The sequence below is a fragment of the Rhea pennata genome, chromosome 1 (genome assembly GCF_028389875.1).
Source record: "Rhea pennata isolate bPtePen1 chromosome 1, bPtePen1.pri, whole genome shotgun sequence".
Lineage (NCBI taxonomy): Eukaryota > Metazoa > Chordata > Aves > Rheiformes > Rheidae > Rhea > Rhea pennata.
Genome location: NC_084663.1, coordinates 85,985,129 through 85,999,545, shown reverse-complemented (window position 1 = coordinate 85,999,545; position 14,417 = coordinate 85,985,129). Strand labels below are relative to the sequence as shown.

Sequence of the window (14,417 nt, the reverse complement as noted above, 5' to 3'; positions counted from 1 at the left end):
AGGCTGAGATCAGGGCTTCTACTTCTGTGTTCAGAAGATAAAGGGCTTCCCCAGGAAACATGAAAAGGGGGAAAGGGTGGAGGACACAGACTGTCTGGCAGAGTCCTTTCATTCAGATTTTTGCCCTGAGCAGGAACAGGGAAAAAAAAAAAAAGAGAGAGCGAGCGAGCGAGCAAGCTGAGCTGAGCTATGACCTTTGCCCCATAATAGGCAGGACAGTCTGACCTCTGTCAGGGACAGGACAGGACAGGGAGCAGTGGAAAGCCAGAAGTCCCAATTCTGAACTAGTTTGCTCAACCTCTGGGTAAATTTCCAAGCACATAAACCTCTACTGGGTTTATGGATTTAATGGCTTGGCTGTCCCATGCTTGCAGAAAAACTGTGCCTGCCCACAGGGTTAAATCTCAGCTTCTCAAAGTATTGCAGACTTTGCTGCTGACGAACCCAGCTCTCTGTGATTAGCTTCCCCAAGTCACGTAATTTACCGAGAACTGAGACTGGCTGTGCCCCGGCCTAACTGCAGGTATCTTGATGGGCTCTGCCAGTAGGTGAGTGGGTTGTTCACACTGAACTCTCCCTTAGTTCAGCTCTGGTGTCTGAAGGCTGCCTACTGCTTGCTGGCATCTCCAGATGAACACCTACAGGAATAACGAATAAAGGGAAGGCCCCAGCCATCCTCTTTGCCCTCTGGTACCTGGGGAAAGCAGTGCTGAAGAGGCCCTTTCCTAGGCCTGTTTTTCTCATGTTTCCTGGGAGGAGAAGGTCCTTGGGACCGAGTGCCTGGGGCGAGAGAGGGGCTCGGCTGCTGCTGAGACTGCCGACTTGCAGCTTTGCTGCCTGGGTGAATTCTTGGGCTCACTCCTGCCTGGGTGAGCTGAGGGCACAGGCTGCTTTCCCTTCTGCCTAATGAGCCTCGTTAAAGGAACTGCAGGGTGGAACAGAGCAGCATGGGAAGGAAACCGGGCTCTCTGGCCCGCGGCCGGCCCCCGCCCCCCGCCAAAGAGGGCAACTTGCCAGCGCGGCAGGCGCACCCCGGGGGAGTGCGTCGCCCTGCGGCTACCGCTCCCGCCGGCCCCGGGCCTGGCGCGCGGAAGCCGGACCCGACCGGAGCGACTGCCTCGCCGGCGCAGTGCAGCCCCCTGGCGGCGGCGAGCGCTGCGGCGGCGGGCGCGGGGAAACCGGGGCGCGCCGCGGCGGCAGGACGGCAGCGTGGCGGGACTCGCCTTGGGGGGCCGCGGCGCCGGGGTGGGGGTTCCACCTGTGGGCGCCACAGCTGCTCCCTCTGCAATCCCGGGGGGCTCCTCTGGGCTCTGGGGTTCTGCTGTGTCCTCTGCTCCACTGGCCTAGGTGGGCTTGTAGGCTCAGCTGCTTGTCCATCCCAAACTGCTTGTTCATCACTCCAAACTGAGCGGCCTCATTGCCTGGTGAAACAGTCACTGACTGTCACGTTCCTCCAAAAATACCTGGGCCAGAAGCTGGCTGTCCACAAACAGAAATGTACATGCATGCAGTGCCTAGACAGTACAGACAGTTGTGTGCTATGACTGCAGCCTGCAGCCTGGTTCTAGTTTACCTTAGTTTGCTCTAGACATAGCCTAAGGTGACACGAGCCTGTCAGGCTGGCTAGTGTGTTCTCTGTTACCTCCTAGGTTTACCCCTCACTCAGATGTCCCCCACACAATTCCCTCTCACTGTTAGGCTTGTTGTCTTCCTCTAAGTTAGCTCTCCCACTTAAAGAAATTCACCAACTCTGCTGGGTGAGGCAGAGGCCCAACAGAGGCTGTTTTTACTCTGTGCAACAGATGTGAACTGAGGGCCTGTAATGGCATCGATATTCAGGCCAAGTGGAACAGAGGAAAATTTTGAAGGATATCTTGGGGTAGGAGCTAAGCATTCTTGGAAAGGTCCCTAGCCCCAAATTGCCTTGCCAAGTTTGGCTTAGCTGGATAATAAACAGGTGTGTAAGCTGCCCTATATTCATGGCAGGCACTATTGTCCAGGGAACACCAAAGTAGCTGTGTTATATTTATTGTTGGCTCTGTTCTTGATTTGTTTTTCATTTTGTTGCTGTCTAAACTCTGCTGTCAGGAAATTTGAAATCTTATACTGGAGCAGTCGTATAGAAGGTCACAGAGTTTTCATCTTGACTCCACCATGTACAAATACTCTCAGTCATCAGCACTCTAGAGACCAAAGTAATTTTTCTTTTTCCTGTCTATTTCTGAAGGATGTAATTTGATATTAAATAGAATATAAATGATTCTTTGGGCTAGTGATCCTTTGGCAGTGGAAATGCGTGGAGGAAAGGGAAAGAATGAAGACTGTCACCGGTGAGCTTCAGCCAGTTGGTATCTATCAGTCCCACACCCACCAAGCAAACTCTCAGTGTTGATGGCCCATCTTCTTGCCATAGCTCCTTTGTAAGCAGAAAGAAGAGATTAAGAGTGTGCATTTTTTACTTTTTAGGCCTCAGATTTTTCTAATCCCCATCCTCTGAAATATTTTGTTCAAATAAAGGACTGTGCTGTTTTCCCTGGTAGGCTGCCTACCAGCGAGAATTAATGTTTCAGCCTTTTAGATGTTTTAACAGCCTTTTCTATCACTAGCCACATAGTTGCATGATTCCTTTCCAGTTTGTAGGTAAGGATGATAGTCTCTTTCATAAGTGGTCTGTTATTTCCTGAGCTCAGAAGGTACAGGTTGCTTATACTTCTTGAGATTATTTCTTATTTCTGTGCTCTTCAGGGTTCAAATCGTTTTGGTCTATATGTATTGGCCAGATAGTTGTGTGACGGCATAAATATGTAACCAGTAGGCCAGTCAGCATCATCCAGTGCAATGGCACAGTTTTCCTGCCATTCCAGAGCAAAATAGGAGACCAATAGGAATGAGGTGTAACCACTTCTCCAGTGCTAATCTAGAGAGAGGTCTCCACGTAATGTGAGGATAATGACCCTTCCTGAGACTAATAGAGAGGAGTCATGTTTGGCCTTTGTTAATAGAAATGTTTTTAGGTTCCTCTATTGTTCCTCTTTGTCGTAAGAGTAGGAATAGCTGGAGGTTTTTTTAATCTTCTGCATAAAAGATTATTTTCTATGCTATGCACCAACACAGTAATTAATTTCTCTCTGGCTTCTGAGCAGATGGATTTGGGATGGTCTCCATTGGGTCTGGTGAGGGATTACACAGAATATTGTTGCTGTCATGGTGCAATGTGAAAAAGTTCGTTCCCTCTATGCTGACGTTAAATGCAAGGCTGTAGCCTGCACAGAATATCGGTTTATCTATCCCTCTGCCATCTGATTAGTGATAGTTTTTGTTTGTTTTTAGTTTAAGAACATTTGATAGATTCATTTAGTTACTGTTCACAGGTTGATAGAACATTAAATTGGCAGGATGCTGCAACTTGCCTCATTCATTCCTTCCTTGCCACACTCCCACAGAGGTGGAGCATTATCCTTAAGATAACTGAATAGAGAGGCAGACAGATCAGAGCTTCTGTAGCTGAGGCTAGTAACACCGTAGTAAAGACTGAGCATCAGATGTTACAGGTGGAAAAGGATGTGGCTGCTTACTTTTTCAGGAAGCATGTGGCGTTTGTCCTCTGTGATCTGTACTGGCTCCATAGGCAACTTCATTCAGTGCTGTTAGGCAAACTGACACTTACCTGGACATTCTCCAGGGCCCTGCTAGGTGATGTCCTGGTACAACACTTGAAAAATCAGGAAAGATGCTTCTGCTATATAGTTCCTAGGCTAGCACATGTGACATCAGTATGCAGAGGATTCTCAGGAGTACAAGGAAAGCTTGAAGGGGTAAGTTGAAGAACAGTCTGGGTTTAGGTTGTAAGGACTCTCTAGGACTGGCCAGCTTCTGTTTTTGTATAGCACCCTTGAGGAATGAGACCCCTGATCTGCAGTCTACAGATCCTACCATAATGTTGATCCTACCTTGAGTTTGCATCTCCTATCTATCTGCTCTGAGCAGGAGGCTTCTCTAGGTAACCTCCAGGAGTCACTTCCAACCTAAATATTTCTGTGATCTAAGAGAATGGAAAAGGAGAGCAGGAAAATAAAGGAGTGCTTAAGAAGTTGACCAAAACTGGCGGATTGTTTCTTGCTAATCTTAAATTGATTCATCTATCTCTCCACAGCTTGCCAACGAGGATTCTATCGTCACTTCCTGGAGACTAAACGCTGCCTGAAGTGCCCCCCAAACAGCTCATCCAATGAGTCAGGGGCTACATCTTGTTCCTGCAATGCAGGCTTCTACCGGGCACCTTCAGAGGGACAGAACATTGCTTGCACCCGTGAGTCAAGGCTATAAAGAAAAAACAAAAGAAAAAAAGAGAAAATTGGGAAAATGGAGATTGGGAAATGGAGATAGGAGATCAGAGAAGGAGAGATTGGGAGGACAGAGGGCATGATTTGAAATGCATCAGCAGAAGGGAAACTGCCTCAGTACTTTGGGTATTAACATCTGGATCTAATACTTTCTTCTGTGCTTCTTGTAGGCCCTCCCTCAGCTCCCCGTAATGTCAGCTTCTCCCTCATTGGCACACAGCTCAGTCTGTGGTGGCAGCCTCCCAGTGATCATGGTGGGCGAAAGGACCTGACTTACACAGTCTTCTGTCAGCGCTGTCTTTTCCTGGCATGTGAGCCATGTGAGGCTGGTGTGGTCTTCTCCCCCAGTGCTTCTGGTCTCACTAAACCTACTGTGGATGTGGACGGCCTAGAAGCTTACACCAACTACACATTTGCTGTGGAAGCTCATAATGGTGTCTCAGGAATGGGCCCTGCTCCACAGAGGACTACTCCAGCTGTCTGGGTTGCAGTTGGACATGCAGGTTAGCAAAAGCAGAGAGAAGTTCTTCTTGCGCATCAGGAAAACAGGAATCTCTGTGAATTTCTTAAGTTTTTCCCATCTTCTTCTGTCTTCCATGGTGTGCCTCTGCCTCTGGCATTTAAAGTCCATCGGTCATTTTCCTTGCTAGTCAAAGTAGCAGAACAAATAGCTCACCAAGAGCTATAAATCCACAAAGAACTTCACAAAGGCAAGGAGGACAAAGCCCTTCCTGTGATACACTGGTGTAGTCCAACTGGCTTGTTCCTGTGACAGAAGGAACAGGGCCTATGGCAAGAAATATTTCTTGTGACTCAGATTTTACAAAAAATCAAATGAATGAAAATAGAAATCCTGATGTAGTGGAAAAGAAAAGCTTTTTAAGCAGAGAGAAGTGAGGATGCTAAAAAAATGCAAGTTCTCCCTGACAGATTTGTGTATAGTTTAGCTTGAAGTTGGCTAGTCTGACTCTCTCGTGAATACTTTCCATGTGCTGTAAAATGCAATTGTGGAGAAGTGTCATGTCAGTGCTCAACAGGCCTTGATGCTTTACCCAATTTTGATTTACTGACAAAATAAGACTTTTTCTGACTTTTCTTTCTGACTCTAAACAGAAGGAGCACAACTCAGAGCTAGGAAAGCTACTTTTGATTCACCCTATCACTTCCTAGTGATTATGAAAAAAAAAGGAGAGAACCAGGCTTGACTCTTCAGTCCCTGGAGATCATTAAGAATTACCTTTTTATTCATGAACAGTCCATCGAGAGATTTTGAATGTGGAATCTCATAGTCAGCACCTTTCTGAAATGGAGTTTCAGAAATGGAATCGAGGCATTCATAAATCTTACAGGACAGTTGTGCTACAGCTGCTTTAAGAGCTGAAAATATTTACATCTTGTTTTCAGACTGAACCCTTTCAATACAGTGTTGCGTTAAATATAATTCCTTGGAACTGTGATCTTGTTTTGGAGGCCAAACAGAGTTATGCTTCTACTATTGGGGTATTCGTGCAATACAATTATTTACAACTGGAGACCTCATTTACCTTTCACTGTAGTCAAGAAAGATAATGGAGTAGAAATTCAGCAGTGGCAGTAAGAGTCAGTTCCAGTTGCACGATATGGCCATAGTAGGAAGGATAGAGCCTCAGGTGAAGAGAGGGCCTATTTTGCATTATATTTGTATCTGCTCCTGATATTCTCTGTTCTCCTCCCTGCAGCTCCAGTGACAGTGTCCCAGTTTATCCTGACACAGAGAGATGACAGTAGTCTGTCTGTTTCTTGGCTTGCTCCACGGCAGCGCAGCCGGACTTCAGTGGAGTACGAGGTCATGTTCTTTGAGAAGGTGAGACCTGCTTCATCTGTTCACTTTCACTTAGAGGGGTGAGAGAGACCTATTTGTTCCATATGTGTCTGTTACATGACCCTATTTGATTCCTGTAGGGAGAGGAGGCACGGTACACAGTGAAGCACCTTCTTGAGCCAAATGTCACTCTGACAGATCTGCAGCCGGACACAGCCTATCTTCTTCGTGTGAGATCCATCACACCCCTTGGGCCTGGGCCATACTCCCAGGAACAAGAATTCCGTACCCTTCCACCAGGTGAAGTACAACCTCTGGTATCTCATCTGTGATAAACTCACAACCCTATGGATTGTATATGTACATGGTACATGGATCTCTTTTGGTATCCTACCAGCTGTAAGGCAAAGAAACTATACTGTTGAGTTCCTTATCAACTGGGCCAAGCCTCTTGCTTTGTCAAAAATGCAGAACAGGGAAAAGTTAGCCTGTTCCCTTACTGTGATACAAAATATTCCCCTGTTCGGTGCTGATTGGTCCCAGGTTTGTGTAATGTACCGTTAAATTACGTACTGTCTCTTCATCTAGTTCTCTTGAATGATTTTTTGATTCTGGCTAGTAGTGTTTCTAATTCTGAGTGTTAGCAAAATGATTTGCAAATGTGCCTTTTTGCATAGAAGTTACTAATGAAAAGAAAGGGAGACCTCAAAGAAATTCATTGCAATTTTTTTCCAGCTTTCTCATTTCCACTATATCTAATCAAGCCCTTGAATGTAATTCTGGTGATGACTCTGCCTAAAAGATGGTATGTGCTGCTGAAAAAAGTAGTTCTCCCCCAAGTACAAAGTGTAGGCCAAGTTATTGAAGCCACCAGAAAGACCTCTCTCCTCTTTCAAAACCAGCTCATAGAGCCCCCACATCCAACCTCCTCTATCCCAGGGTTACAATGTAAATATTCTTTTAAATCTCTTCTCCAGAGATTTCTCCACTATTAGAAGTCTTTTATAATGGAGTTTCCTCTGTCTTCATTCCATGAATTCACAGATTCTGCTGTTGACCCTATGGATGTTCCTAGCAATTGTAGAAATATGTTAATTGGAATGATGCCTAAGAAAGGCTAGTTTTATTTTAATGAACAAGGACACAGAAGAAAACAAAAGCATAATTTAACATGACTAAATAGTTATGTTATCTGAGTAAAAGATAATAAGGATTGTGTCACTGTAATTGGAATTAAATTTAAGATTGTTTTTTTTTGACACCAGGAGTTTCTGTTCTTGATATTCTTCAAGATGTTCTTGAAGTCACAGTACCTGTAGTGATGACATAAATGATATTTAACCAATAAAATAATTCTGTGGAAACATTCTGTGGAAAATATGTAAATTAAAAAATAATGTAGATGGGTTTGATTTTAGGACACATTAGAAGATTTTTTGCAACTTTTCCCAAGATGATGCTTTTTTTAAACAAATCTGAATAATCTCATCCTACCAAGACAAGGGTATTTTGAATATGAAAGGGATAAAAAAGCTTACAGGCAAAGTTTCATTTCGTAGGAGTGCTTCTTTGATTATAGCGGAAGCATTATTTAGTTGTAATGCCCTAGGAATATTAGTGGAACAAGATTTGTAGGAAGAGGCAATACTTTTTTATCTGAATTTGAGAATTTAGATCCCTTAATTTCCTGCAAAAGAACTATGTACCTAAAAGCTCATTGATTTTTTTGAGTTGGTTTAGTAAAAGATACTACCTCACCTTCCAATTCTTGCCTCTTTGGTTTTAGCAAAAAGGAATGTTAACTTTACCTCTTGATTTCTACTTAGCTAAGCTGGTTATTTTTAATAATTTTGGTGGGATGAGTCAGCATCAAATTGAGCAAGGATAATGAGGTAATCAGTGAAGCTGACTACTCCATTGAACTGGATGTTAGGATGTTAGGACAAATTGTTATGCAGTTATTCTTTATGAAACAATTTCTTTATGAGTTTTCTTTCTTCTGGATATTTCTCTAAATGTCTTCAGCGAAAATATTAAAAAATGTAGATGGACATTAGATAAGTATAAAAAAACTTTTTTTTGTATTTTGAAAATATTTTAAAATTTTCTTTAAAGCTATGAGAGATAAAAGTTAGAGAATACACACTTCACCATCTGAGGTTATTTAGCATTTGTTCTGATAAATTCAAATATACAATATGGAAGTTAATGGCTTTAGCTTGAGAATATAATTGAAAGAACACAACACAAGTTATCTGAACACTATCCTCTCATAAAATGAAACCATCTGAGGCTTAGTTTTGAGAAAGTAGGATCATGACATTAGATTTTAAGTTCTTAAGTCAGTACCTGCTAAGCAGCCAGTGTTTTCTATCAAATTGATTAGTCAGCGAACTAAATCCAGATTTTGGTAAGTGAGGAAAGGGGAAAACAGAATGAATTGCATAAACAAGAAATGAGGCAAGTTAAACTGCCAGGAAAACTCATGTTTTGTTTATGGTAGTCTGAAATCAGCTACTGAACAAGAGAAAAGGCCTGATCTGAAGGAGTAATTGGAGAGGAATGGGAGGGAAGAAACAGCAGTTCTTGGTTTTTGAAAGTGTCACAGATTTATGTGGAATGGACCTCTGGTGTTCTCTAGTTCAGCCCACATGGGGCTTATTTGGAAGCTAAATCAGGTATAGGGATAAATTATTCAAGTAGAGAATCATCATCATAGATAAGTCAACCACATACCCACCTGAAAATGCACAATGCACATGAATAACAATGCCAATAGGAATCAAATCTAGTGGCTCCACTGCCTGGAGGGTCAATGGCAATAGCTTGTCTAATATTATTGGCTGGTAGAAGCTGGTGGCTACATTCCAGCAAAATAGTTCTTAGTCTTTTGCATGATATGGCCTGTCTCTTTGTCTCTGCAGATACAGGCGCTCTGTCTGGTGGAGTCATAGTTTCCATTGCTTTTGGAGTTCTACTATTTATGGGGCTACTTACGGGACTACTCATCTTTCGGCGAAAGTAAGTGCTTTTTTTTGGAGTTGAAAAAAGTGCAGATGTAAGGGTAGGAAAAGCTGAGCTATGGGAGCTTGAGAAGGAGTTAGGAATGGAGGACCTGATTTATCACTGGAAAATAGGACGGGTGGAAGTTAGTTAGAGAAGAAAGAGGAAGACCAGCATGCTGCAGCTAGATGGAATGAGTCTCAGTCAAGAACTCTGATTTGCAGGACTGGAGGGGCTCCTATGTCTGTAAGATCATACTTGCTGCCGAGGACAGAGGAAAATATGGTGATTTCTCATTTTTTTTATAATCCAGCACTGTCATACCATTGTCATCACAGATTAATCAAAAATATTCTTATGACACAATTGTTTGTATAGCTACTGGTCAGTTAAGCAGGTAATATGTATATCTAGTCATATCTAACCATTTTCCATATACTGTTACTTTAGTAGTTCTCTACCCAGATTTGAAATTCTTCTACATCCTTTCTAATTATCTACAAGGCTGTTATTGTTTTAAGAGGATCAGATATTGTGTTGAAAGTGTATAGAAAACATTAAATGAATAGAACTTCATTTGTAACTCAACAAGCACAGGAATGAACAAAACAAACTACATTGAGGCAAAACTCCATCTTAACTGTAACTGAAACCACAGATTTTCTTGCCAGCTATACCCTATCAAGTAGGTGTAGGACCTGGTTCCACTTTGCTCTGAACTACTGAGAACTCTGATCCTGACCGACTAGGGCAGACATTCTGAAAGTTTTGCTTTTCTCTTTGCTGTTTGTTGGTCATTCTAGTTTCCTGATTATTTCATGACTTCCAGGCAGGCTCGTCGGAGACAATCACGGCCAGATTACAGTACTTCAGGCTTTGATCGAGGTGAGCTCAAAGTGGATGTGCTACTTGCTAGGGACAGTGGAACCAGGGAAAAGCCTGGAGTGGATTGGAGGAAATGAAAAGAAATAGTAGTTTCAAACAAGACACTGGTTTGGATTTTCTGATGTGATTTATCTCTTTCCATAACATATTTGGTAGATTTGTCCACTGCTCTTGTAGCAAATCTATGGATTCAGCTCTACTTCTGTAGCCTTGCCCTGCAAAGCTTGTCCAAAAAGTTGGCTGGTTAATTTGCTCTTTTGTTTCCATTTGCCGTAGAGAAAGTCTGGCTAAAGCCATATGTGGACCTGCAACCATATGATGACCCAAGCAGAGGGGTACTGGAATTCATTAAGGAACTGGATGTCTCTTGTGTCACCATAGAGAATGTAATTGGGGAGGGTGAGTTCATTGTCTCTCTCCCCATCTTTCAGCTCACCTACACTACTATCTGGCTTCCAGTTCCTGGGTTCCTTTGTGACTTTGTGTCTCTGCTTGTCTGCAGGGGAGTTTGGGGAAGTCTATCGTGGGTCCTTACGGCTTCCAGGGAAAGAACGCATTGTGGTTGCCATCAAGACCCTGAAGTCAACATATTCAGACTCACAGTGGTGGAACTTTCTGCGTGAGGCAACAATTATGGGGCAGTTCAATCACCCAAACATTGTGCGTCTGGAAGGGGTTGTCACCAAAAGTAAGAGTTCATAGGAGAGAGTTCTGGAATAAGAGCAGAAGGTAGCACATTCCTAAAGCCTTTCCTAGATAGGGTGCTGTCAAGGAGGCTATGCTGGGAGAAGACAGGCATTGTCATGTGGCAGAGAATGAGGAGGGGAGGAGAGGTACAGATTTCCAACAGAATCATGAGGCTCTGTTAGGAGAGGTTTTCTTGGGCTGGTGAGTGGATGAGGAGATGAGATAATTTAAGGGGTGATTTTAGGTCATTTGTGTGACAGAGAGAGAGAGTACAAAATCATTTTAGGAGGTCTAAGGAGGAGAGGGCTGCCAGCTGTGTGCCTGGAATGGGTATGTTGGCTGGGGCTGGATGTGGTTCTCTGTTTTGGGGGATTGTGGAGAGTGCTGAAAGGCAAGAGCAGGAGAAATGCAAAAAAGATGATATCTTCTTGTCTTCCTCAAGGGAGGCCAATGATGATCATCACTGAGTACATGGAGAATGGAGCGCTGGATACCTTCCTCCGGGTGAGAGACCCCAATCTGTAATAGGCCTGTATGCTGCTGGAACTTATACTTGACCTGTGTTTAGGTCCCTGGGAGAAGACTAGAAATAATATCCTGACCGCCACTTAATTTCTGCTCACTAGCAATTGCATTTCCGATTTCATCAGCTGAAGCTTAATGCCTTCCCATTTGCTCAGTGTCCAGAGTGCTATCTTTGATAGTTGCAGTACAGATGCCTACAGATGATTCTCCTAGTGAGAACCTGTGGGGTCCTTGTAGAACAAGCCTTTCTGCTTGTTCATCAGTGTCCTCTTTTGCAAGTTGATAAGGCCAATAACAAGAAATCAGCAGATTGATGTCACTTGACTAGAGTCTTCTCTCATTTCTTCTTCCTTGCAGGAGAATGAGGAGAAATTCAGCCCTGTGCAGCTTGTGAGCATGCTGCAGGGAATAGCCTCTGGCATGACCTACCTTTCAGAACACAACTATGTGCACCGGGATCTGGCTGCTCGCAACATCCTCGTAACACGCAGCCTTCAGTGCAAGGTTTCTGACTTTGGCCTCTCCCGAATATTGGAGAATGATGCAGAAGGAACCTATGAAACCAAGGTAATGAAAAAACAGTCTCTGGAGAGATAAGATCTCAGTCTTGTAAGTGAAATTACAGTCTCAGAGGGATTGGAATTCTGCCAGGTAAGAATGACAGTGTAAGTAAGTTAGGCCAAGTCCACCTCAAGTGTCTGTTCTCCAGGTTGAACAGTCCTGGCTCTCTCAGCCTTTCCTGGTATGAAAGATGTTCCAATCCCTTAATCATTTTGGTGGCCCTTTGCTGGACTTGTTCCAGTAGCTCCATTTCTCTGTTGTACTGGGGAGCCTACAACTGGATGCGGTACTCCAGGTGTGGCCTCACTAGGTCTGAGCAAAGGGAGAGGATCACCTCCCTCGACCTGCTGGCAATGCTCTGCCTGATGCACCCCAGGATACCACTAGCCTTCTTGGCCACAAGGCCACATTCCTGGCTCATGGTCAACTTGTTGTCCGCCAGAGCTCCCAGGTCCCTTCTCTGCAGAGCTGTTTTCCAGCAGGTCAGCCCCCAATCTGTACTGGTGCATGGGGTTATTCCTTCCTAGGTGCAGGACTCTGCATTTCCCTTTATTAAACTTTAAGAAGATTCTCTCCACCCAACTCTCCAGCCTGTTCAGATCTCTCTGAATGGCAGCACAGCCCTCTGGTGTATCAGCCACTCCTCCCAGTTTTGTATCATCAGCAAACTTGCTGAGGAGGCACTCTGTCCCTTCATCCACATCATTGATGAAGAAATTGAACAGGATTGGATGCAATATTGACCACTGGGGTACACTGCAAGTTACTGGCTTCCAACTAGACTTTGTGCCATTGATCACAACCCTCTGAGCTCTGCCGTTCAGCCAGTTTTCAGTCCTCCTCCCTGTCTGCTCATCTGACTCATACTTCCTGAGCTTGTTTATGAGGATGCTATGGGAGACAGTGTCAAAGGCCTTGCTGAAGTCAAGGTAGACGACATCTACTGCTCTCCCCTCACCAGCCAGTAATTCCATCAGAGAAGACCATCAGGTTGGTGAGGCATAATTTCCCCTTAGTGAATCCATGGTGACTATTCACGATCACCTTCTTGTCCTTCATATGCTTAGAGATGGCATCAGGGATGAGCTGCACCATCACCTTTCAGGGATTGAGGTGAGGCTGACTGGTCTTTAGTTCCCTGGGTGTGTAGTTCCCTGAGTTGAGCTTTCAACCAAAGCTCCTGTGATTCTAATATCTGATGTCATTTGAAGGAGGACTTTGATCAGTACCAGGCTCTTATTCCTACAGTAGTGCTTAAGTGTAGCATTTGACAGAAGACAGGGCTTAAACTCATTTATTTTCCAAAACTCTTTCTGTCCTATTGAGAAACTTCCCTAGAGATGATTACACATCACTTGAAATGACATGGTCCCAATCTGTGGAATACTTTGCAAGCTCCTTGTATGAAAGCACTGGAAAAATACAGCTCAGTGATAAGTGCTGAGTATGCTGTGTCTCTGCTCTTTCACAGGGTGGTAAGATTCCCATCCGATGGACTGCCCCAGAGGCCATCGCCCATAGGATTTTCACCTCAGCCAGTGATGTCTGGAGCTTCGGAATTGTCATGTGGGAAGTGCTGTCTTTTGGTGACAAGCCATATGGGAACATGACCAATCAAGAGGTAACAAACATTGAGCTGAAGTGTGGATTTAAGGGGATAAAAAAAAAGCATGTAGGTCCAACTTTTGTAGACTTTCCTCTGCCTAAAGGCTTGCCATCCTTCTGAATATAAGACTGTTCTATCTCCCTTTCTGCTAAAAATCAGTGCAGCCAAGATGAGAGTGGTAAGTTTCTTGGCCCCTAAACCAGGTTCAGGTTTTGACAGCAATAAGCCAAATTAAAGGCTGGGTATACCAGCCAAGGCCTTTAGGCCTGGAGTTGTTCTCTGCTGGTTTCTTTCTCGCCTCTTCTTCTGTGCTCTATAGTATTATCTCTAGCCTCATACTCCTCCCAGTTAGGTTCAGCACATCTGTGAAGTTAGGATATGCTGCTGAAATTAATTCCCAGAACCTGGTTCCCCTTTCTCACTGGGCCGGTGACAGGCTCTCTTGGTCCTCACTTCTCATGAACAGATGCCTGAATGGCAAAAAAAAAAAAAAAAAAAAAAAAAAAAAAAAAAAAAAAAAAAAAAGAAATATATATATAAAAGGACTGAAACCAGTTCTATCTGCTACTTAACTTTCTGACATCCCCTAAGTGTCCTGAACCTTTGCTGTACTGCCCAATATCTTACTTTATACACATGTAATCTCCTTCAATCTGCTTCCTCACTGCAGACTGCAAAATGTTACTGTCTGCTCCTCACCCCTGAGCTCTCTGATTCCTCTTTCTTACCTGCTCTTCTTGTCCATTGTTCACTCTATCCTTTGTTCAGGTGATGAAAAGTTTAGAGGATGGGTACCGGCTCCCTCCACCTGTGGACTGTCCATCTATCCTCTACGAGCTCATGAAGAGCTGCTGGTCACATGATCGGTCAAGGAGGCCTCATTTTCAGGAGATACGAGCACAGCTGCAACACTTTGTCTCTAGTCCACAGCTCCTCCGACCTGTTGCAGACTTTGATCCCAGGTAACCATGCTGGCATTGAGGAGGAGAGGTTAACTGAAAGATTT

General features: G+C 44.0%; 1 protein-coding gene across 1 annotated transcript in view; it reads left to right on the top strand.

Moving 5' to 3' along the window:
• Positions 1 to 14,417, top strand: part of EPHA1 (EPH receptor A1) — a 34,405-nt gene that overhangs the window by 18,536 nt on the left and 1,452 nt on the right. The window contains exons 5-16 of the mRNA XM_062593968.1: positions 4,154 to 4,309; positions 4,514 to 4,846; positions 6,062 to 6,186; positions 6,285 to 6,444; positions 9,069 to 9,165; positions 9,977 to 10,032; positions 10,309 to 10,431; positions 10,535 to 10,720; positions 11,162 to 11,223; positions 11,602 to 11,811; positions 13,277 to 13,426; positions 14,180 to 14,373. Of these exons, the coding sequence (XP_062449952.1) occupies positions 4,154 to 4,309; positions 4,514 to 4,846; positions 6,062 to 6,186; positions 6,285 to 6,444; positions 9,069 to 9,165; positions 9,977 to 10,032; positions 10,309 to 10,431; positions 10,535 to 10,720; positions 11,162 to 11,223; positions 11,602 to 11,811; positions 13,277 to 13,426; positions 14,180 to 14,373 (1,852 nt within the window). The remainder of the gene's footprint in view (positions 1 to 4,153; positions 4,310 to 4,513; positions 4,847 to 6,061; positions 6,187 to 6,284; positions 6,445 to 9,068; positions 9,166 to 9,976; positions 10,033 to 10,308; positions 10,432 to 10,534; positions 10,721 to 11,161; positions 11,224 to 11,601; positions 11,812 to 13,276; positions 13,427 to 14,179; positions 14,374 to 14,417) is intronic.